This window comes from Pinus tabuliformis, chromosome 4_2 (genome assembly GCF_031772625.1).
Source record: "Pinus tabuliformis cultivar Carrire ecotype Pingquan chromosome 4_2, CPIR1, whole genome shotgun sequence".
Taxonomy (NCBI): domain Eukaryota; kingdom Viridiplantae; phylum Streptophyta; class Pinopsida; order Pinales; family Pinaceae; genus Pinus; species Pinus tabuliformis.
In genome coordinates, this window is record NC_142304.1 from 235,007,041 (window position 1) to 235,033,106 (window position 26,066).

At 38.1% G+C, this 26,066-nt stretch overlaps 1 protein-coding gene across 1 annotated transcript; it reads left to right on the forward strand.

Annotated features, from left to right (window-relative positions):
- Positions 1 to 1,079: 1,079 nt before the first annotated feature.
- LOC149168925 (formate dehydrogenase, chloroplastic/mitochondrial-like) lies at positions 1,080 to 4,566 on the forward strand. The gene is made up of 7 exons (XM_089425018.1): positions 1,080 to 1,108; positions 1,250 to 1,301; positions 1,576 to 1,747; positions 3,563 to 3,748; positions 3,873 to 4,073; positions 4,237 to 4,390; positions 4,527 to 4,566. Exons 1-7 carry the CDS (start codon positions 1,080 to 1,082, stop codon positions 4,564 to 4,566), a joined length of 834 nt encoding a protein of 277 aa, XP_089281144.1.
- Positions 4,567 to 26,066: the final 21,500 nt, after the last annotated feature.

The window sequence follows — 26,066 nt, forward strand, 5'->3', positions numbered from 1 at the left end:
TTTGAATTTCTCTCATTGTTCACATATATATAGTGATATATAGTGTAGTAGAGATTAAAATATTAGTCCACCTACAATGATGTATTACCTGGAGTGTTGAAAGTATCTACGGGCCACAGTACAACAAATTACAATGCATGATCATTATAGATACACAATAGATTTGAGTTTTATTTTAGAGAAAAAACATGTGTCTAGTAAAATGATGAATGATGTTTGTGGTTGAGTTTGAAAACAATCATAAAGAATCAAAATTTTCAAGTTGTCTTTATTTTGTATAAACATACCACAATAGATACATACCTATAGCAGGGTCAAATTGGATGCCTTTCAATAAAACCAAAGTCATTGCTGCTTTAAATTTTGGTTCAGATACAAGTTAAAATCAATGTCTATCTCTTTTTAGTCTTGCAAGAGGTTACATATAAAAATATGCATTTACCTTGGACACATGACATGAAAATGAACCTTTTGTCATGTTTTGTCTACTATAAAGTTATCTTGCATCTTAAAAGTTGGAGCGTTCGTGTGAGGATTCATTATGAAAAATTTTCTCGTGTGCAAAATGATGTGTGTTAGGTATCCTACAAGTCTTCTAATTCATAGGACACATGCCTAGGGGGTCATGTGTTATGAATCCCACATGTTGGACATGGATTTGTAAGGACGATTTTGGCACATGTCCGGTTAATTTTTGGTATCTTACAAGTCTTCTAAGTTAGATGACACACACCTAGGGGGTCATGTGTCACAATTTCCACATGTCAGACATGGATTCGTGAGGACGAGTTCAGGGCATGTGCCAAACTCATGTTCGACATGTGCTCTAAATGTGTCCCAAGTTTAGGACACATGTTTGTCAAAAGTGGCCCGTGGGTTTGAAAAAGGTGACTTGTCTGTCTTTTTTCCTCATTTCATTTAGTAGGTTGAAGTTCGTAGGCATTTTGGAGTGCATTTGAGGGTTATAGTGTAGCTTTGAAAGGATTCCAAGTGCAAGACAATGGTGTATGGTGTATGTGCACATCAACCTCCGTCTTATTTCTAAATAGAGGGAAGAGTGGTTGAAGGGAAAGACAAAGATGTGGGATGTGTTTCCTAATGATATGGGGTTTGGATAGTAGTGTTGAATTGGCATTAGCAAACTTGGATCTTAATGAACCAGTGCTAGAGCCATTCAATTTTTCTGATGGTGATCCAGTTGAGGGTTCATTCTCCACACCAACATATGCATTGATTGGATTGGATATAGATCGAGTAGAAGGCCAATCTACTCCCCAATCTATTCTGTCAGAGAATTGCATGTAAGTGTTGATCGATCACCCTCACTTCTTTTTTGTTGGGATTGAAGTTGGGTAAGATGATGCTTGCTTGCCACGTATGAAGGTCTGAGATACAAGTATAAGTAGGCTGGTTTACCTGGAGAAGGTAGTATCAAGTTTCAGTTATCACTCTCATTAACAAAACAAGATTATATATTTTCTTAGTTATCACTCTGATTAACAAAACAAGATTATATATTTTCTTACATTCTCTGCTTCCTATTTTTCTAATTTATATGCTCTTATTATGCTTCAGGCACCTGCAGGAAGTAATAAAATTGTTGGAGTCTTTTATAAAGCTAATGAATATGCTTCGCTCAATCCAAACTTTCTCGAGTGTGTTGAGAATGCTTTGGGCATACGAGAATGGCTGGAATCTAATGGTCACCAGTACATTGTGATAGATGACAAGGAAGGTACTGACTGTGGTAAGTTAGCAGTGATTTCTTTTGTTGTTATGTCTAAGTTAGCACTCCTGCAAAATAAAATTAAATTAATGTGTCTTTTTGAACTTTAATTTAACATCATTGATCATATGCATAGAAGTTGCGCAGGGGATCTGTAGGTTCAGAACATAGAAGGGAAAGTTTGAACCAGTGTTACCAGGATCGTGGCTTGAACCTGCCATTATCCGAGTTTCAGGCAAATGTATTTTTCCAACTTGTCTGAGTCAAACTTGGTTGTTGACACAGAGTTTGATTTTCCAACTTGTAACTTGTTTGTTGACAGAGTTTGACTGTCAACATGAGTTTGACCTCTGAGTATGAGTATGACTTAGTTGACTGAATCAAACTTGTGTAATAAAAACCCTCATCCAGCCCAATTTAGGTTATTTTTACCTCTGCTGGGTTCATTGCTCCTCTACTAGGTGATTAATTTCTGTGAAACAGACTGAAGGGAGGTCATATTTTCGCACTCACCATTGCTTATATATTTTCATCAAAATATATGTGTATATATTTATATTTTTATTCTACTCTCCAATTTTGTCCCGAATGTTTTCCTTATCCTTGCCCAAAACTTGGCCTCCCCGAATTTTCCTTGATTATGCATCTGGTAACGCTTGGAGGGAGTTGTGCTAAACACCATCTCTTTCTTAAAACTGTTAGAAGCCCCCCAAATTCCCTGTTTCTTTCTGTATCCATGTATACCACTAGGCTATATGTGTTCTCTGTGTTGGTGAATTGATAACATGGAATTTAAATGCCCTACTAGGCTACATGTACTGTGCTGTCGAATTGGCCCCGTGAAACTTGAAATCATGATAACTGATTTGGAATTGTGATTTTTTATCTGCTAACACTAGAGTGCTGGGACACACTCATCATCAAGCTATGTACACCAGACTTCTTAATAAATGAATAAACTGTGGTCTAATTGTTAGCAGGTCTCATTTGTCTAACTATAGTTACTAGCCATCAAAAGCACAGAAAAGGATTTAGAGCTAATGCTAAATTTGTATCAGCAGGGTTTTGCTTGGTAGAGTTTCTTTGACTGCTGGACAGGGCACCATCTATGCTGATTCTTGTATTGTAGAATCTTCTTGAAAAACAGTTTCCCTTGAAACCTGAGACGACCTTATAACTCAACTCATATGTCTTTGACCTTGGAGGGAGGTATAATTATATGGTACCTAGTAACATCATACTTCAACTCCACATCACCTGGAGTCATCTTTCTTTTTCGGGTCTGGAAAAATAATGTCCCACAGTTTAGGCTTTCCAAGCATCTTGCTAGCCCCCTGCAGATTTCCTCCCTCTTCCCAATTTTTCTGGATGGAAGACGAGGGTAGTAACCAACTGCTAGTTGAAATACCAGCTGGTAACCCCAAGGTATTTAATGAGATTTTCTCCCGTGAAGGGCCACCCACCCCTTGGGATATAAAATCGTGTTATCTGTTGTTGTTATTGATATGGATGAATAGTTTATGTCCTAGACTTCCTTTTGTTCCTCATATCCTGAATAATAATCAATCTAGATGGTATCATATGTGCTTCTTCAAAAAGTGAGATTTACAGAATATATATCTTGTCGAACAAGTCGTAAATGACTTCTGGTTATTCACAATTGAAGTTGGGTGGTTGTTTAATCCACAATCCAATCTATTAATTTTCTAGTATGCCTTCCCTTTCCTACTTCTTGCTACCATGGATCGTCGAAATCAGTGTATTTCTTGCTTGCTTTTACATTTGAGAATTGTAACCCACTGCGGACTAAACTTACACAATTAATTTCCTTTGCAGAACTTGAAAAGCACATACCTGATGCGCATGTTTTGATTTCTACGCCTTTCCACCCGGCCTATGTGACAGCAGAGAGGATCAAGAAGGAAAAGAACTTAAAGCTTCTTTTGACAGCTGGTATTGGTTCTAATCACATTGATCTAAATGCTGCAGCAGCTGCTGGTGTGACTGTCGCAGAAGTTACAGGTACTATTTCTGAAATTATACCGCTTGTCACTGCCCTGTTCACGCTATGGACATTTTGGTATGAACAAGTTTCTGCAATGATTCTTCATAATTTAACTGACGCCTTCTTCAACAATTTTTACAGCAAGTAATGTGGTGTCCGTGGCAGAAGATGAGCTAATGCGCATTCTCATATTGATGCGAAACTTTGTGCCTAGATATAAGCAAATTGTTGAGGGTGATTGGAAAGTGGCACCAATTTCTTACAGGTCATATGATCTAGAAGGGAAAACTATTGGTACTATTGGTGCAGGGCATATTGGCAAAGAACTACTCAAGCGTTTGAAGGAATTCATTCTTAGGATCTAGTACTACTTCATGATGTTGCAAACTTCTTTTCAAAAATCGGTGCTCCATAATTCTTATGCATGCATGCTGTTTGTTTCAAAATTTCAATCTAATAATAATAAACATTACATGATGTTGAATTGTACTGCGTTCCTTTGTACAACCCTTCAATTGTAAGCTTCTTTACCACGACCGTCTTTCTATTGGACCCGAATTGGAAAAGGAAACTGGAGCAACATTGGAGACAAATCTTGACGAAATGCTACCTAAATGTGATGTACTTGCCATTAATATGCCTCTTTCTGACAAAAATAAGTGTGCCTTATCATAATTTCATAAATAATCTCTCCCATTATTCACTCAGACATCAATAACACCTATATATTTTACACAACTTGTGAACAGAAACCTAATTATTGTTTCTCTTGCCCTTTCCTTTTGGTTACCATAGGGGAATGTTTAACAAGGAAGGTGTTCTCTACCAAGCCTAGTTTCTCTCTCAGAATCTTAACATCCCCTTTGCAAAGGGTTTCATTAGAATGACAACAACCTGCATTTAAAGCATTTCTCCACCCCTCTCCTAATTGGAAATACAATTTTGGGTTCTCTACTAATTTTATCCACACCCATTTAATCTAACAATGGACATAGAGCATGTATATTTATCCCTGTGTGTTGGAAATACCATTTTATACTTTAATGTTTATTATTTTTGTTTTATTATTATTACTTGAATTTCTTCTTAACAAGTGGTTGTGTTTCTTTTGGTTTTAGTGAAAGTATGGGCTCCAATGTTGGCTCTCTTATTATGAAGTATAATTCATCTTTGAGAAATTTTCAATTATTAAAGTACGTTAGTCAATTGCTTAAAATATTAAATTTATTTCAAAAAGTTTTTGTTACTTTATAGGTTAGACACTAGCTTGAAATATTAAACTTATTTCATAATGTTTTTGTTACTTTATAGATAACGCATAGATTTCTTGGCTCTATGATGAAAATAATGAAGGGAAAATACATGTTAATATGTTACTTGTGCTCTTTGACTGAAAAATACGCGGTGAGAGAAAAATGCATATTATGCTAATTGAGGAATGTTTTTCGCTTGTCGAACTTATAGTATTGAATTTAACACACTAACACTTTACAACAATGAACTAACAATATTCATGATGATAATAGCAATATGGAAGATTTATCTGCATAATGAAAAAGGCAACATGGAAGATTCCGATCACGTTCTAGGGCATTTTTTAAATGTGGATGTGACAAAAGGTTGTTGTGGAAGTTGTTTGTATATGAGAAATTTCTTGATCATTGTGTATAATCCTAATGTTGATAGATATGTCTACTAAGTGCTTCCAATTAATGGGGCATTGATTTGAGTGTTCAATATATTTTTATTTTTTATCAAAGTATTCTTTTGTTGTATTTATATTTTCCAATTTATGCCTTACGACGTTTCCTTTGCAACATCTGGTGCAAATGCTAGTTATAGTCATAATAGCGTCAATTTTTTTTTTTAATTCATACATTGTTACCAATGATCCAAAATTTCTGAAAATTAAAATAGGTCAACAAAGGTGTTCCTGGAAAAAAATTGCGATCAAGGTATCAAAAGAAAAATCATTTAATTTTATACAATAAGTTGTGACGTAAATAAATAAAACCAAGAAGTAATATAAGGCCAAGAACTTATACCAATAGTGCATACTATTGTGTATATCTAATGAATTAGGTTGTGATACAGAAGTCCAAACTTAAAACTTTCTATTGAATTTTTTAATAATGCAAGTAATGGATCATACCTCTTGAAGTTGCAGCAGCTGCTCACGTGTATATCAAATGTGTTAATGACTCTCAAACCTTGAATCCACTGTTTGTTACATGCACGAATATATTTAACTTCAAGCGCGAGAAGTGGAAGGTAAAGTCTGTTTTATACTGCAATAATAATAACTAGAATTATAAATAAAATGCATATAGTTATAAATCGACCCGTTTCTTTAATCTCTTATAAGCATTACAAAAGTCAAAAGCATCACATAGCAGTTATTTGCAAATATTTTTTTGTGATGGAATATATACACAATCAAAATGAAAAATAGGTAAGAGGAAAAGAAAAAATTAGAAATTAAATCTCTTAGAACCACTGCAAAAGTGAAAATGAGCATAGATATTTTAAAATGTTACCCAGTGTGCAACAATATAAAAATGAAAAATAAACAACCAAGGAAATGTAAATGTGAATTGGAAATTTACAATTGAAAAATATCACAAGAAAGAGAGTGTGAGTTTAATATCAAAGTTCCAAAAATAGGAAACACAACACTGTCAACAACTAAACAATACAAAGAAAAACAATTCTGGCCTAATCCAGAACACATCCAATGCATTAGATTTTAACAATGGATACATATCACGAAAATACATCCTTATCCAAGCATGCAGAATTGAACTTCAAGATCAGCCTCTTAGGCAACCACAAGAAGCCACTGCTTTAAGGTCAAAACAAAGATATAAAGGCATTGGCAACTTCCCCTCCATGTGATTATGTAAAAATTGTTGCCAAAACATGAGTTTGTTTTACTTGAACAGAAAATACAAAACACCATGATATGAAACATACAAGAAATCAAACATTTGTGACTTTGGAAAGAATAGAAAAATGAGGAAACTAAAAAAATTCAATACTATATGAATTAAATGTTATGTCAAATTAAAAATACAGTATGATAAAATTTATTGCACAAATAACTTAAGGTTAGGTAATCTTAGGGTACCATGAACTATGCGGAACTGGTCTTGGCTATTTTGTTATCAGAGCTATTTTGGCTTCAAGGGGACGCCTTTGTTGCTGAGGGGTTTTGCTCAGGCCTGTGGTAGACCTTGTTCAGTGGGAGATCTGCGAGATTGATTCTGGTGGTGAAAGAAGATGGCGAGCAGTGGAAATATAGAGATCGAGAAATTTAACGGTCAGAGTTTTGAGTTGTGGAAACTCAAGATGGAGGATTTTTTGGTGGATAAAGATCAGTGGTACTAAACCAACAGGAGTGTTCGATGAAGAATGGAAGAAGTTGGATCGGAAGGAAAAGAGCACAATACGATTGTGTGTCTCAGATTTAGTATTGCTGAATGTATCATGGGAAGCTATGGCGAAGGATTTGTGGGACAAGTTAGGGACTTTGTACCAATCTAAGTCTCTGGTGAATAAACTGTTCCTACGGAAAAAGTTGTATAACCTAAGGATGAAAGATGGAGACTTGGTGACAGAGCATCTGAACGCATTTAATACTGTGGTAAGTCAGTTAGAATCTATTGATATTAAAATTTCAGATGAAGATAAGTGCATTAGTTTGTTGTGTTCTCTACCAGATTCGTGGGATAGTCTGGTTATTGCAATAGGTAGCAATGCAACTGCCTTGCAGTTTGATGAAATAGTCTCATCCTTGCTGATGAAGGAGATGAGATGGAAAAATATGGAGAGCCAGAATGGTGATGCCTTGCCTGTATGAGGACGATCCTAGAACAAAAACAAAAATAAGTCATCGAGTGGGAGATCTAAATCTCCAGGAAAACCTATAAAGGTGGTGTGCTGGAAATGCGGAAAGGAAGGGCACTACAAAAGGGATTGTAAATCTAAAGCTCCTGATAAAGGAAAGGGATCTGATGATGCTCCTTCTGCAGAGGCGAAAACCACCTCAGATGAAGGTGGGGATGTGTACATGGCTTCTTCAAGTACACATGTAGATCATGAGGCATGGTTGATTGACTCAGGTGCATCCTTTCACTTCACTCCCCATAGAGAGTGGTTTTGCGAGTATGAGAAATACGATGGTGGTGATGTCTTCTTAGGGGATGATAGGAAGGCTAAAATTGTTGGTCGCGGAAAATTAAAGTTGAAGTTGCAAGGTGGAAGGGTTAGAAAACTTCTGGGTGTTCTGCATATTCCTACATTGGCCAGAAATCTGATTTCTATAAGCAAGTTGGATGATGCAGGTGTAAAAACAGTGTTCGAGAAGGATACCTGCAAGATGGTTCGGGGAGCACTGGTATTGATGCGGGGAGTTCGGATTGGAACTCTGTGCAAGCTACAAGGTAGCACGGTTGTTGATGGGTGCAACAGTTTTGTGGTTCCTGAAAGTGGAGCAGAAAATCTAGTGGTCTCTGGAAAGAAGACCACGCTGTGGCATCAAAGGCTTGGACATATTGGAGAGAAGGGCCTTCAATTACTTCATGGCAAAGGTTTGGTAGAAGGTATGAATAATATCTCTCTGGATTTTGATTTCTGTGAAAATTGTGTATATGGGAAGTAGAATCGGGTGAGTTTCCCCTCTAGTGGTAAGAGGGCGAAACATATATTAGAGCTTGTGCATAGTGATGTGTTTGGACCTGTGAAGGTTCCATCACTGGGTAAGTCTGTGTACTATGTATCATTTATAGATGACTTCTCAAGGAATACACAGATATATTTCCTTAAGAATGAATCTGAAGTCTTTGACAGGTTTAAAGAATTCAAGGCTCTGGTGGAAAACTAGACAAAGAAGAAGATAAAGGTGTTGAGGATAGATAATGGTGGAGAATTTTGCAGTAAGGAATTTGAAGAATTCTGTAAGAAGTGTGGTATAGCACGGTAGAAGACTACTCCATATACACCTTAGCAAAATGGAGTTGCAGAAAGAATGAACAAGACATTGATGGAAAGGGCAAGAAGCATGCTCAGTGGTGCCGGGTTAAGACATGAATTTTGGGCAGAGGTAGTGGAGACAACATGTTACCTGGTCAATAGAAAACATTATCAACTTTGGAGGATAAAACTCCACAAGAGGTATGGACTGGTAAGAAACCCTCTCTTTCACATATGAGGGTAATTGGATGTGATGCATATGTACATATTCCAAAGGATAAACGAACCAAGTTGGATAGTAAATCTGAAAAGTGCATCTTTATTGGGTATAAGGATGGTTTAAAGGGTTATAAGCTTTGGAACCCAGTAACAAGGAAGGTTGTGTACAGCCGAGATGTGGTGTTTAGAGAGGTGAAAGATGTTATTAAACATGAATTCCAACCAAGGAACCTGAGAAGATATAGTTTGAGCTAAAGGAGGAAGAATCAGACTCTGCAACAGAGGAGGAATCAGAAGATGAAGAACCACAAACTCTGAGTGTGAGAAGATCAATTCAAGAAAGAAGGCAGCCAAAAAGGTATAGTCCATCTGCTTTCTGTTCAAATTTTTCTTTATCTATTACTCATGATGATCCCAAAACTGTGAAGGAAGCAGTGGATTCAGAGGATGGAAAACTCTAGAAAGAGGCCATGGTTGATGAAATGGCATCTTTGCACAATAATGAGGCTTGGGATCTAGTGGATTTTCCAGCTGGAAGGAAACCCATTGGCAGCAAATGGGTGTTCAAGAAGAAGACAAATGCAGAAGGAAAGGTGGAGAAATACAAAGCTCAGTTGGTAGCAAAAGGTTATTCCCAGGTGCCGGGAATTGATTTTGGTGATATTTTTTCTCCTGTTGCCAATGTAGCTTCTATTAGATTACTTTTATTTGTTGCTACTACTTTTGATTTTGAGGTAGAACAGATGGATGTGAAGACAAAATTTCTTCACGGGGATCTGGAAGAGGAAATCTACATGAAGCAACCCTAAGGCTTTGTGGTGAAGGGTAAGAAAGAACTGGTATGCAAATTAAATAAGTCTCTGTTTTGGGTTAAAACAGTCACCAAGGATGTGGTATAAGAAATTTGATACATTTATACGGGGATTTGGCTTCACCAGAAGCAAAGTAGATCACTGTCTCTATTTTAAATTAATTGGTGACTGTGTTATTTATTTGGTCTTGTATGTGGATGATATGTTGCTAGTTGGAAATGACAAAGAAATTATGTAGGATTTGAAGACCCAATTGTCCTCCAAATTCAACATGAAATATCTTGTTGCTGCAAACTATATTTTGGGCATGGAAATTAAAAGAGATTGGGCAAAGAGGAAGCTTTGGTTAAACTAGAGGAAGTATGTCGAGACAATATTGCAGAGATTTAATATGTAGGATAGTAAACTAGTGAAGGTTCCTATTCCTGTAGGTGTAAAGTTATCTGCTGAACAGTGTCCCAAAACACAAGAAGAGGAAGAGGACATGTCCTATGTTCCATATGCAAGTGCAGTCGGTAGCCTGATGTATGCAATGGTTTGTATTAGACCAGACATTGCACATGCAGTGGGAGTATTGTGCAAGTTTATGTCAAAACCAGGAAAGGAGCATTGGACAGTAGTGAAGCGGGTTTTCAGGTATTTGCGTGGCACTAGTGATTATGGTTTGTGCTACCAAGGAAGACCAAGATTGGACAGAGTGTTGGATATTCATGGCTTTGTTGATGCAGACTCGACTGGAGATCTAGACCAGAGAAGATCTACAAGTGGGTATGTGTTTAACCTATTTGGAGGTGCAGTCAGTTGGATGATTAAGAAATAATCTGTAGTGGCACTATCAACTACAGAGGCAAAATACATGGCAGCCACTCATGCAAGCAAAGAAGTAGTTTGGTTGTAAAGATTGTGTTCAAGTATGGGGTTAGTACAGGGAGCTGTAAGGATAGACTGTGACAGCCAAAGTGAAATTTTCTTGGCAAAGAACCCTACATATCATTCGAAGACAAAGCACATTGATGTTCAGTATCACTTTGTGGGGGATATGATAGAAGACAAAAAGGTGTTGCTGGTAAAGGTGGACACTTTGAAGAACACTGTAGATGCATTGAAAAAATCTGTGAGCTCTGAGAAGTTCTCTTGGTGTAGAGAAACAATGGGCGTTGCAGGGCTGGATAAATGACTAAGCTCTCTTGTGGTCCCATGTGGAAAGAAAACAACAAGTGGGAGAATGTTGGGTTGTGTTATATTCTTTTCACAACTAGCCCACGTAGTTAATTGGGGGAGTTAGAGGGGGGGCAGAGCCCCCTTTTGTTGTGCCAATTACGTAGCAGGGGGGTCACAGGGGGTTTGAGGGGTACAGGTAACTCCACTCTATGGGGTTTAGGGCATTGCCCCGGAAAAGTTTGGTGTTGGAACCTATGTTAGGTTGTGCGTACCCACCTATGGTTTTGTGCATGATTTTCGCACATGTTTTTGGACGCGATGGTTTTCGATCCATGGTTTTGGACACGATGGTTTTTGGTCCATGGTATTGGATGCTTCAACATGTATAAATATGTATTATAACATTGAAAGAAAATAATGAAAAAATCAAGTTGGTAGTCTCGGTTTTGGGATCCAGGGGAAATCTCTGTGTATATGTGTTTTATGTGTTATGCTCTCGCATTGTTTATTTTCTATGTTTTAGAATTTGTATGCAGGTAATTTTTGTACAAGGTTAAAACCTATACACATGAGACTCTCAATCAGAAGTCTCGAAGCATTCTAGTTGCTTGATATACACCTCCTCCTCAAAAACTCCATTTAGGAATGCAATTTTTACATCCATCTAGTGGATCTTCCACCCCATTTGTGTAGCCAAAGTAAGGATTTGTGTAGCCAAAGTAAGGATTGGTCTGATGGATGAGTACCTTGCTATAGGAGAAAGTCTGTCAATCCCCTCAACTTGAGAGTACCCCTTGGCCACAAATCTGGTCGTGTACTTTTCTATGCTTCCATTTGTTGCCTGCTTCACTTTGAAGATCCATCTCGAACCCACAACTAATTTGTCTACTGGTCTTTGGACCACTTCCCAAACATTTTTCTTCACAATGGATTCATAATCCTCCACCATTGCATCAACCCATACACTTTTCTCTATTGCTTCCTCGAAAGAGGATGGCTAGGTCTCTACTAGCTCAATTGTTAGAGCCATGTACCCATTGTACCGATCTAGTGACCTTCTCTACCTATGGTGATTTGAAGGAACACCTACATTCTCCCTCACATCCTACAAAAGTCTCTCAGCTTCTCTAGTTCTTTGGATAGTTATTCTTGAGTGGTTGTCTCCACTCTTTTCTCCTCAACTTGTGGTTTCTCCACAACATCCCGAGGCTCCTCCTTTGGAGCTAAAATCTCCTCCCCTGGTGGGATTTCAAGCTTCCTCTCAAGACAACATTTCATGGCTTTGTCTTCATCTAATTTAATATCTCGTCGCACAATTGTCATTCTGAGGGACGAAAAATACACATGGTAATTGTGGGGAGTTCTATGTAATCCACAAATACCCCCAACTATGTTGTCAACTCTAGCTTCTTCCTTGATTCTTTGGAGACATGGAAATATACAGAGGCTCCAAAGATCATATAGTGCGACACATATGGATTCCTCCCTGAGAAATCATCCTCCCATTTGATCATACCAAGAATCTGATGAGGACTCCTGTTATGAAAATAGACCATTGCGTTACATGCTTCAACCCGCAAGTATAAAGGTAGGCTTTGCTCATGCAACATTGCCTGTTCTGCTCCAATAATGCTTCAGTTCTTCCTCTCAACCAGCCCATTTTGTTGTGGCTTGTGGGGTGCTGTCAACTCTGATTGAATACCTTCTTTTATACATAAATTTTTGAACTCATTCAACACATACTCACCTCCATTATTGCTCCTGAGAGCCTTCACCTTCTCGTCCATTTCTTTCTCCACCAGTGCCTTGAAGTCTAAGAACTTGGAGAAAGTCTCATCCTTCTTCCATATCAAGAAGATCCCACACTTCTGCGAGTAGTCATCAATAAAGATGAAAAAATACTTGTCCCTGGAAGTGGAGGCTGTCAAGAAAGGTCCACAAACATCAGAGTGGATCCTTTCAAGGACTGCATGTGCTCTACTATCCTGATCATGGAAAGTGGATTCTATGTACTTCCCCAACATACACCCTTTGCATGTGTCATAATACTATAGTGCTCCTTTGGGGAGGCTTGTGGTAATCTACTACATGATCTTCAAAGCTCCATGATGCAAATAACCAAGTCTTCTATGCCAAATTTCACTGAAATCACATCTCTACACCTTTTGCACCTTTGTGCTCAGTGCATGACAATCCTCCACATATAGCTTGTAGAGATTCTTCGCATGAACCTTGATATCCTTCACCTATCCCATGGAAATGTGTCCCAATAATGCATTTCCTTTACTGAATATCACATCGTGACCACAATCTTACAAAACTGAAGTGGAGACAATATTCTTCTTTAGACCAGAAACAAACATCACATCCTTGAGCCTGAGAAGGGAGCCTGACTCCCTCTGAAAGGTGAATGTACCAATCTCGATCATGTTTTACCTTCCATCATATCCCATCTCGATGTGCATATGGAGATACTTCTCCTCCATATCACTGAAAAAATATCTATTCCCTATCATATGGAACAGGGTACCGCTATCAAGGTACCACACACTTCCCATCACTAGTTCGACATGCACGAAATGGGAGTAAAATCAAGCTTGAACTGTGAATCCAAAGCTTCACCTGCTACTCCTCCTGAGGTCTTCTTTCTTGACTTTTTGTGTGGACACTTCATGGGATAGTGCCCGAATTCATGACAGTAAAAAAACTTGATTCTGGACATGTCTTTCTTCTTTCCCCCTTGACTATAATTAGCCTCACCTTGGAACTTCTTCCCCTTATCCTTCTTTCATTTTATGAATAATGCAAAGTGCTCTTCCTATTCTTTCGATCAGGTCCCGTCTCTAGTATTCCACCTTTTTTCCTCTTGAACTAGGTCGGACCATAAGCGCTCCTAACTTGGTAATTTCTCCCTACCATTTACCGAATCTTGATAGCTATGCCAACTCTTGGGAAGGCCTAAAAGGGCTAGAGATACCAAGTATTATTCATGGAAATTAACACCGGCCATGCCAAGCTCATCACGACACTATGTAGTGTTAATTAGATATTGTAGAATTGTGTCATTCTTCTGCCTCTTGATACTTTGAAGCTTGTTCTTAAGTGCTAGTTTCCTGTCGTCACTATTATTCTAAAAAAAATGTGTTAGTGTTTTCCACATCATGAACAAAATCTCTTTTCCATGGAGATTCCAGACAATATGATCCCGTACTCCCTCCAATATGATTTTCCTCACTTTGGCCACATCTTTCTTCCACTGAGCAAGATTCTAGGCATCAGATGCTTGGGGTTTTGCTACATTTGTCTCTATGTATTCTATCATCCCATTGTCATGCAATATTTCCTCCATGTGGTCCTTCCATGCAACAAAGTTTGAGGTTCCTTCCAAGGCATACTCGCGCCTGAGTCCACTGAAACCCATCTTCTCGATCCTGAAGAAAACAAGTAATATTGATCTTCAAACTTGAACCTCCTGCAATGAAAACTTCGAAATATCCATTCTACAATGATTCCAACTCTAATACCATGTATAAATTAATGTGTATATTCAATACTTCTCATGAAATTTAAATCACAAGACTTGAAGCTACTCAACTGATCCGTGGAAGTTAATTCACTAGCTAGAACACAAATCATAGACATGCAAAAGGAAAAATCACACATGCACAAAGATTTAGCTAGGGGAAAGAAACTAATCAAAACCCCTTACTATCTATATTGCATTAATCAGAGAATAGAAATTAAATGCATATGCTTTCTCAAGCCCGAGAACTCCCTGCAAGTGTATAGTCTATCCATCTGCTTGACTGATTGACTCTGGCCAACACTTTAGCAAATTGTCAAGCCCTCCAAGCTCCTATTTACTTGCATTTTTCCCTTGGGAAATTAGCCCCTATTATTTATGAATTTCCCACTATTGAATTGCGCAATTCCCTAGGGTCCTTCCTATAAGCGCATGCACCACCTGTACACATTGGAATATGATACAACTGATAGTACATTGCCTTGGGATCTCCATCTAAACTGGGTAACTCAAATTATCTACATGCAACAATTATTTTGGTTGATTGATCAATTAATTGGTTGATCACTGAGTGTGGTTGAAGTTCCACTTACACAACTTGACCTCCATTAGTTCTTCTAACAATTAGAACTAGTTAAACTGACAATAACTTAAATTAACTAAAATAGATTGCTACAAATTTAGAATCAAACATATTGAACTGAACTCAAGCTTCCCCATCTCGAATTAACTAAGTTAACTGAGTGAAAAGTTCCATGTCACCTCAGTTAACTTAAAAGGGGTGGGGGTTTGGTCTCACACATTCTTATGTTGCTTTATGACCACTTATGCATGTTGTCCTAAATGTATTGTTGCATATTGCTATGTTTTTCTTTGTTCTTAACTTGCTTACCACCATTTTAGTCATGCTTAAACTCTTTCCTTTGTTTTAGTATTGTATCCATCTTGCAACCCATCATTACTTGATAGAGAGACCACTATGATGAGTAGATTGACCTTTCCATACCACTTTTCCTTCTTTTTTCCTTAGGTTAGTTATGTCAACTTTGAAATTAGATACATCCCATTATGCCACTGGTATATCTAGAATGGTTTTTTTTGGAGATATTTTAATGCGTATTAAATAATGAAAATCACAAGATTGATTTTTACGATATTATCATGCTCGTTAAATGAATGAAAATGTTGATTTCATTTCTAATATTTTCTCCTCATTAGCCCAACTAAAATATGAGGATAAACCTCTTCTCCTTTTATCATTCTTGTCAAATTATGAGAAGCATACCAAGCATTCTTTTAACTCTTTTTCACTCATCAAAACCTCATGAAAAGGACACCATTTCAAGAATGTTTTTAACTCTTTCTTGGGCTCATAAAAAACGTCATGTAGAAGGCACCCTTTTGAGTACACTTCTGCTCTTTTTTAGGCCTTTAAAGAATGAATGAAAAGACAACATTGATCTTACTTATTTTCTCTTTAACACTTGTAAAACCAAGAAGGAGATAAACTATATATAAAAGGAGGGAGGTAAACATTGTTAATCTATGTTACATTATGGTAGTCCTTAGCCACCCTTGAACATGGCACCTATTTTCCTCATTGTATTACAATTTGGTTTTAACCTGGCCTAGGAGCCAAATCATAATCATGAGTGGTGTAACTCCTTACTAAGAGTCAATTTCTCACCCAATTAGTTACCATTCAAATAATTATGGGATATGTATTAGGGGAGTTTTGAGGTCTAAAATGGGCCTCCTAAAAAAATTATAAAATAATAGTGGAAATAATAAAATAAGATTACATTACATCATCAAATTTTAGAGGGAAAAAAGAAAAAACTATTTTTTCAACTCGTATTTTCAACTTATCTCCCTATGGGTTTAATCAAATTTCAAGTGGAAACACTTGTTTGCGGCATAATTTGATTCCTCATCCAAGGAGTACCCATGTTCCATAGTTTCGATGGACCTTGCTACATGAAAAATGAGAAATACATGAAATACATGATTGCAATCACATTTATCAGGAATTTCTCATTTCTCATGTAGCAGGGTTCATTGAAAGTATGCAACATGGGTACTCCTTGGATGAATAATTAAATTTTGTATCCAACGAGTACTCATGCTCTAAATTTGAGTAAAACCTTAGGGAGAAGTTGAAAATATGAGTTGAAAAAGTAGTTTTATTCTTTTATTATTTTTTAGTCTTTTTACTTTTTTACTCAAAAAATGGTGAATCATCCCCCATGGTTGACATCATCAACTTGAATCCTATTGGTCCTTATAAAGTTTATTTTGGTTGTACATTTTTCTTAGGAGGCCCATTTTAGACGTCAAAATTCCCCAAATAATCGTCACTATGTTATTAATGGTATTATTTATTCCAATTTTTCAATTCCACATTGTGTCATGCCAAAATATGTTGAAGGGGAGTCCTATATAGATTTGGCCATTTCTAGCCCCATTAACCTTTTATGATGACCATCTATGTGTCAATTATATGTGACAACTTCATCCACTTCCATCCTCATCATCTCAATGTCCATTTCATGTTGAATTATTGGGGATACACCAAGGCTCTTCTTCGATATATATCTTCCCATTGTTTCCAACTAATTATATGGGGTTTGAATATAAAATTAACTAACAACTTGGAGCTTTCATTCACTAATGGAATGTTTTCTCAAGATTGATAAAGGTTTCACCTCATTGAGCCTTATTTGACTAACTATATGGGTGTTTAACATTAACAAACTATTCACAGACAATAGATTTTACTAGGTACATTGGTAACCATTCTAATAAATGGTGGTTTCCCTCACATTTTTTAATGACATTCATTATTGCCTCATAAAAGAATGGTTCCATGCATTCTCAGTATCATTTCATCAATTCACATTATGTAGGGATATATTATCAGGACAAGACGAATACCTTGGGTATTGAGGCTACCTCACTTGTGCATGTTGCCTCACCCAAGCTATGAGGGAGATTCATTGTATTATATACTATTACAATAACATCTGGGCACTCTCCTTGGTGTTTTTTCCCCTCCTAATATATACTTTGACATAGATCCACAATGTAATTGCTCAGTGGCTATGATAAAACTCTAAATGACATGGATCCATCGTGTACTCTATTTGATGGCCATAATATTACATATCATTACATGTATCCACAATGTCTTGTGTTGGTGACCATGCATTGTTCATTTGTATTCAATATGTATCTACCTACCTAGGGGATGTATATCATATGTATATGGTTTCTATATTTTGTATATCTTGAATATTTCCAAGATTCTCTTTTCAATCGCCTCACTTACTATATTCGTGTAATTTATTTTGTCCATTAGTCTCTCTCCTAACCTCAAACATTAGGGGGCATTTGTTATAACAAAATTTGACACCCCCATAGATCATTTGAGAAGCCATGAAAAAATGATCCTAATATCAGTTGCATCTATGCTCATGATTCCTTGTTTCATTTTTTAACGAGCTTGACACAAGACAAGGAACTAAGCTCGCAACATCCAGTTTCATTTTTTAACGAGGTTGAGACGGGAACAAACTATTCACGCTCACTGATTCATTTTTTAACGAGGTTGACACAGGAAAAGAAATGTCCTCAAACTAACTGATTCATTTTTTAACGAGGTTGACACAGGAAAAGAACTGTCCTCATACCTGATTCATTTTTTAACGAGGTTGACTCAGTAACAGGAACTATCCTCTGACCAACTGATTCATTTTTTAATGAGGTTGACATAGGAAAAGAACTGTCCTCATACTCACTGATTCATTTTTTAACGAGGTCGACACAGTAAAAGGAAATTTCCTTGAGCCAACTGATTCATTTTTTAACGAGGTTGACACAGGAAAAGAACTGTCCTCATACCTGATTCATTTTTTAACAAGGGTGACTCAGTAAAAGGAACTTTCCTCAGACCAACTGATTCATTTTTTAATGAGTTTGACACAGGAAAAGAACTAGGCTTCAGAGTAGTTTCATTTTTACACAAGCTTGAAACAGAAAGAAAACTGTGGTTGATGCCCCCTAAGCATAACTGCTAGAGCGCATGCCCCCCTAGCTTCATTTCATTCAACTAAGTACATTGCTGGTAAGTAATAGCTGGATGGAATGAAGGTTCATTTACGAGATCATATGAAAGACCTGACCTAAAGCTGTAAGAAAATTATGCAAAAAACTAAAATAACTAACCTAAATATACAACTTAACATTTATGAGATCTAGTCAAACTCTCGACTCAATTAGAGGAGGATTTGTTTCATTTTTTAACGAGCTTGACACAGGAAAAGAACTATGCTCGGATCAAGTTCATGTTTACACAAGCTTGAAACAAAAAACTATGCTTGTTATAAGTTTGCATACCCCCAGCATAATGACGCAAATCGAGGTACATGCCCCCCACCATTTCTGGCAAGTACCTCTTTATTTTTGACAAGCTTGAGGAGGATAACATTTGCTTGATTATAAGCTCATCCTTCGGATGAGTCCAACTTAGTTTAAATTCGAACCCTAAGAAGGAGTGGTCCATTCCTGTTTGTAATTGAATAGGTCCTTTACTGTTAAATTTTAACGAGTCCAGTATAGGAGAAACTCGACATTTTTCAATTTTAAAGAGTCTGAAAAAACTTAAGAAAACTCCATGGTTGTCCTTTTTCGTAAATTTGTGTCTCCCAAGCCCGAAAAAGTATAAAATAATACTTGAGAGAACCGCTTGATCATTATGACCAAGGAGTACTTTTCATAATTAGTGCCTCTGATCCGAAAAAGTAAAAAAGTGATCAATGACACGTCGTTTTATAACCAATATCGAATTTGAAACGAAAAAAATCCAGCAATCTTTTCATGTTTTTATGGTCAGAAAAGGGTTGTAAGTGGACCATTTTTTTAGTTCCATTTTAACGAGCTTAAAAAGAAAACTCGACAATCTTTTCATATTTTAGGAGTCAAAAAAGAGCTTAAAGGTGACTCTATTGACCATAATTAGTCAACGTATACCTTTTTCGTAAATAGTCCACTTCAGTCCGTAAAAGGGGTAAACTTATACTGAAAGGACGATTATTCATTTACTTTAACGAGTTCGAATAATCAAGTACTCGGCCATCTTTTCATGTTTACAGAGTCTGAAAAGGGCTTAAAAGAGAAGTCCAAGGTTTCACTTTTTCGTAAATTTTAACGAGTTCAAAAAAGGGACAAAAATGTACTCATATGGCCGACTTTCAATTTAATTTACGAGTAGGAAAAGATATAAAGAACTCGGCATTTTCATTTGTTTTACGAGAATGAAAGATAGCAAAATAATCTTTGGATTTTCATGAGTTTAATGAGTCTTGAAAATAACCGAAATTGACTCGAGATAGGTTTCATTTTTACAAAAGCTTGAAACAAAGAAAAACTAGGCTTCAGAGTAGTTTAATTTTTACACAAGCTTGAAACAGAAAGAAAACTGTGCTTGATGCCCCCTAAGCGTAACTGCTAGAGTGTATCCCCAGTGGAGTCGCCATTTTGTCGGCCGGATAAGTCGTTCTTGTGGAGAAGACCGACCTCCCTAGCATCTAATGATATCTAGCGACAAGCAAACCAAACAAATTCTATCTTTCTATAAATATGCAATTTATAGATAAAGGCAAACAAGTGTTTTATGCCTACCTTGGGTCCAGTGCAAGTTTGTGGAAGCCACACTCCGTTGATCCAAATGAGCTCCCTTGTAAAGAATCTGTAAACACAAACAAGCACACACATTAAATAGCACCTGAAAAGCCAATATAATAAAGCATATTTATCATGATGATCAAGGAATTCATGAAACAAATCACATAAGACAATTTTTTGAGAAAAATGAATCTGATTGCATTAACTTTAATCAAAGAAGAACTTTACAACCTTGGTGCCTTGATGTTGTACAAGCTCCTCCCAGGGTCCAACAAGAATCTCCTCTACTTTGACAAGTTTCACTCTCTTCCCAATGAAGCCAAAAGGTATGTAATCTCTCCTCTCAAGCTTAACTAGGAATTCTCAATTCCAACAGCATTTACCCTAAAAAATGTTCAGCTTCTAACCTCCCTAGCAACCAGCCCAATGCCTTAATTTATAGTGCAATGGAGGGAAGTTACTAGGTCCACCTTCAAAGGGATAAAGCCCTCCTTCAAAGGGATAAGCTCCTCTCATCAAGGGATTAGCTCCTTTACTTTTGGGATGCATGAACCACCTAGGAGCGAACCATCCACATCAAGATTCCTTCTAGAATCATCCAAAATTAACCCAAAGTGAGTTTTTAAGAATAAACTTGCGCCTTTTTGACTTTCACAGGGGTCTGCACCCACTCCTTTAGAGACAGAGTGGGTAGGTCCACAGGTAACATGACCATGGGGTGTGGGACCATAGGTAACAGTAAGAGAAAGTGCGGAACCAGAGATTTATTGATTTTCAAAGTATTTCTCTCATTTTTGAAGCTTGACATGAAGAGCTGAGGTTTGAGACTTGCTAAGGAGGACAGTATGAATGATGATAGACCCATACTGACTGCAAATAGTCATGGTAACAATATTTTGTGTAACAAGGTGAAAGTTCCACATTTAGCAATGAATTAGTATATGACCCACATATACTATGAAGATACAGGGGTCACGAAGTTGGAACCAATGAAATGGGTTCGCAGATTTCAACTGGCAGGGATTTTATACATGTTATTCATACCTCATTTTCATCGCTCCAATATCAATATGAAATGTGTGTGCCAATTGCTGACTCTAGTGCATGATGGGTGTTTATGGCTAGGTGAGCCTATCCCCATCATAGATATGTTTATCCATAGGATTACTAAGCTCCCATATAAAGGAGTGGACCTAGAAAAGGAGTTTGTGAAAATCCCTTGAATATAAAATTGCAGACCGCATAAAGACCGAGTACGGGGTGGTAAAGGGAAAGTATAGATATTCTATCTACTCCATAACAGACCAGGATGTACAATTTTCCGCGGAGATCCTCGCAGGAAAGATCATGCAGAAGTGTCGCGTGGATGAAGTGCCTACACTGATCATTTCGTTAGCAGGGCAGAGTGCAAACGGGGTCTAGTATAACTAGACCCAGTATCTTTGCAAAGAATTTTTGGCGAACTGTCGAGAGGCGCAAGATAAGAGCCAGACATTCCACTATGCTTGGCTCCTATTTCTCATAGTTTTGGTGGCATGGAGGCTTCCAAAGGATAGTCAGTTTCCTCAGCTGAATGAAATCCTCCCAGAGGCAGCAAAGTTCACTTCACTATGGCAGACAAAAGATGTGGCATGAAGTACAGAATCCAAGGTTTTTTGGGTTTTCATGGAGATGGACATCCGCATGGTTGTAAACCAAAGGCCCAGGTTATCTCCCACCTTACTCGACTAGCTAAGGGCCTTCATAGATTTTAAAGCAAACTTTCACAATGTCTACATCCGCACACAGAAAAACCCTCAAGAGGTAAGGCATAAGCTTCCTTACTTGGCGGCCGACACGGATGTACAGGAGGTCATGGGAAAATGGACCGCAGAGTGGTGTGAGCCACGGGGGATTCACTCAGTGAACCTCTGACATATCACGTGCATTTGATGCATATTAAACAATACCCTTAATTTTACGACATATTAGAAAAACCCACTAAAAATCACATTATTTAACCCCCTACCAATATGAACCCAATATAACTTCCCAATTTAAGAAACCCCTACTTTCACTAGATATTGTAAGTATCCATTTTTCCATTAACATTTTTTATACCACTTTATATTTTTTCATTAACTTTAAGCTCTATTTTTTATATTTGCCAATATAAAAACCATTTACCCCCTATATATCCCCCAATATATTATGTCATTTTTTCTTCAATATATTTCCCCCAATATGAACCCACATGGTATGATATTTCTCCCCCAGTGAATTCTCTGTGGTGCGAGCCTACCCAGTTGGATGTCAGGATGAGAAAAGCAGGAGAAAGCTCCTCCACATAGACCTTTGCTATGAAAAAGAAAAAAGAACAAGAATAGGTAGTCGTGCAGGATAAGGTTTCCCAGCAGAAGAAAAAAGAAGTTGTTACTAAGGCAGCTACAGCGAAAGAGTGGATCATGAAGGAGCACACTGCTAAAGAGTGGGCTAAAAAGAAAACACGAGACACCAAAGAAAGCAATAAATCATCCTCGTCACGCACTGAAGAAAAGGAGCTATCTATAAAGGGTGGTGATGGGGGTGAAGAGGTGTCCACCCCCTTTAAATTCCAGAAGTGCACCAAGGAGCCAACAACAGCTCCACGAAAGACATAGATGTCAAATGAGAAATTGCAGGTGGACCCTCTTGTGGTCACAGAGGGTGATTTAGATGAAATCAGTGACAAAGTTAGAGATACCACATCCGCGTTATGGTCACACATCGAACAATAGTATATGCAGACACTAGGAAGTATCCAAAAGGATCTACATGAGCTATAGATCCAGGCCAGTAGGATCTAGGTGAGTGAGGGGCGAGCGAGCGTAGTGCAAGTGAGCCAGACTCAAGCAAGCCTGAGTGTTCTAGAAGTGGAGCGGACCATGGACATAAGTGTCATTCCTTTACCAAAAGGATCCTTGCGAACAGATAACTAGGATGACCATGCCACACTCAAAAGGATCAAGGATCTTGGAATCAATGTGGCTGCGTTGCCACTCCTTACCCTCCACGTATTGCATCAGGGGATCTCTAATGAATTGCAGATCAGGGAGCAGCGTGCCTGTGCGATCCTCAATGAATGTAAAGTCAACAATGCACAAATATACGAGGATAAGAAACAGGTGCTGAAGGAGAAAGAGGAGATTCAAGCGTGAAGCACAAACCTAAAGACAGTAATTGAGTAGGCCTATCAAACAGTTCTTGAATTACATATCCCAGATAATGCATAGGCCGAAATGAAAGTTAGAAAGTTAGTTGCTACAATGCGCGACGCCAAAGATGAGGTTGGGCGAGTCACTTTTTAATTCTAGATGCATATATCCGAACTTAAGCTCAAGCTTCAACCAACCACACCGCTAAAAGTTTGGAAATAAAGAGGTGCAACTATAAAAGAGTCCATGGGTCAACTAGATGTCACAGTTCAGGGTTGCGACTAGCTATTCACTCAGGCAATGGGTCTATGGGATACACTCCAAGAGGATCTTACACTGCAAAAGTTTAACACAAAGATCAGGAAATTGCAACAATGATATGATGAGATCTACATGATGGCACAGACATTGGCGCCAGTCCAGCAATTCACGCACATGTAGGAGGGCAAGGTGATGTTGATACAGATCCAAGAGTTGCAGAAAAAGCAGTGCATGCTAAGAGACCGGCTTCAGCCTTGTACAGAGGAAGCCAGCCAACTTTCACAAAACATTCATGAGAAGCTGAAGGCCATGCAACAGACCTAGAGGACTACACAACTTGTAATGGAAGGGCCAACCACAGATAAATTGGTCCAGGAGATACAACAAGCAGCAGAACAGAGTACCACAAAGCTTCAGTAATTGACCAAGGCATTGAGTGAACTCCGCCAAAAAGTGGAACAACCAACTAAGTGACTCGAGGGCGAGTCACGATCTTTGTGTTGGAGGCATGTTGGGATGGGGTCCCCAAGGGTAGAGTTGAATTAACCTAGTCAAAGCTGTAAATAATTTTGTAAAAGATGTAAAGCCTCTATGAAATGTGGATGTAGAGTGCACAAATAGATAGGAGTCAAAGGGGTCTTAACCCCTTGTTTTGGTCGGTTTTGAAGACTCACCCATGAGTCAAGGGCCATGGTATTGCATTAGAAAAGCTATAAATAGTTGACCCATTATTGGCTTAGTGGGTCCTGACCTAGGTTCAGAGTTAAGTTTTCCAAACAAATCCCTACACTATTGGCCCTTTCAGCATCAATCCATGGAGCGCGGACTGAAGTCTGACCCGAAGCAGTATGGGGGGATGTTGGAACCAAGTTTTTTCACCCAAACATGGTTATGATGTCGTTTTATACCCTTTATCTACCTGTGCACATATCAATAAGCCCTTAAGTCTTATCGATATGACTTCCTCTTACCAGCCTCTAGACCTTCGTGAAGGTTTATGACTATATTTCGCGGACCCTAAATAGGTGAACCAACCACGTACATGCCTCTCTAATCACTCCTAAGTCTGTTATTACCTAGATCGACTTAGGTGTTCGATATCTTTTGTATGCATTAAGATATTCTTCGCGTAAATATATATTATTACTTGCATTCATATAACAATGTAAACCATGCAGAATCGTGCATCAATACATTATTAAATCATAAACCCAATATTCATCATAACATAAACACATTCATTCATAATAGAAGTAAATGGGCAAAACATAGATATTTCTAGAATAATCTCTTTATTGATATTTCAGATTTTCTTACAGAATCAAAACTACCCTGCGCACTCAGTTTCAGGGGTTTGTGCACACATTTATTGACTCTACTCTAGGCCTCTGCATACACAGCTACAGAGCCTCTCTTCTACTCTAAGATTGTTCTCTCATCACTTCTATTGACCCATTACATTCATGTCACTTCCCACCAAAAATTGCCTTAGACTCTTCTAAGACTTTCCTTTTCATACAATCCCATGGTCCATGGACCATGGGTAGATCTTCTAAAGCCAACACATCTTACAAAAAGAAGAGTAACAACCATTTATGAAACTCTACATCTATGCACTTCGTGACCACATCTTGTGGAGACTTTACTCTTTATATACAAAAACTTGGGCTTTTGCCCCAAAATGGACCTAGGGGACCTTGTCCCAATAGTCCCCCAACACAAATATCATGACCAAACAACTCTGTTGGCATGGAGATCTTACTGTGAAGACCTCCTAGCTCTACTTGCACCACTGCTGCCTCGGTTGTGCTCTATGTGGCTGCCTGTTTGACCTGTTCCACCAGCTGCTCTATTGTTGGTCCTACGCTATCTTCTTGGATCTTCTGTTGTGTTCTCTGCAGGCTGGTCAACTTCTACCCAATGGTGGCAGAGATCACATAGGCCTCCTCCAACCAAGGCCCCAGTTTGGCCTTAAGGACTGCCTCTTTCCACTGTGCTGCTTCCACCTGTTCTTGTAGCTCTTTGCCTCCTACAACTTTGGCAATCTTTGCGTGATAATGATGGTGCGCTCTGCCCCCTTGCTTTTTCATAATGCTACTGTAGTTCTCAGGCCTCTATGTTCAACCTCTGCAAGTTAGGATCTTCCTATAGACTCGTGATTAGCTCTATAGACTGCTCGAAGAGCACAGTGCATTCTACCACTGCGGCATCTACTGAAGCGACTCCATCCCTCACAAAAACTTCACGTTGTTCTTTGACCTCTAGTGGAGTTAAAGGTTGTGTCTTCAACTCAAGCTTTGTAATTTTTAGGTTCAACTCAAACTGAACCTTGGTCATCTCGGTCTTCGCGTTGCGTGCACCTGCAACCAACTTTCGAATCTTGGCTTCCAACGGTGCTTCTTCAGGGATGTGCAGTTCTGGAATTGTCTTGCACACTTCGGCTATCACAATTGTAGTGTGCTCGTTCTACTCCTAAATATTTTTCCATTTTGTTATGGCCATTGTTTTCTCTATGAAAAATTGTTTGTTGTTA

Excerpts from the sequence above, each read along its gene's own strand:
- LOC149168925 (XM_089425018.1), top strand. The coding sequence starts at position 1,080 with ATGTGGGATGTGTTTCCTAATGATATGGG. Across the intron at positions 1,302-1,575 it reads ATTCTGTCAGAGAATTGCAT|GCACCTGCAGGAAGTAATAA; the intron begins GTAAGTGTTGAT and ends ATTATGCTTCAG. Across the intron at positions 4,391-4,526 it reads CCTCTTTCTGACAAAAATAA|GGGAATGTTTAACAAGGAAG; the intron begins GTGTGCCTTATC and ends TGGTTACCATAG.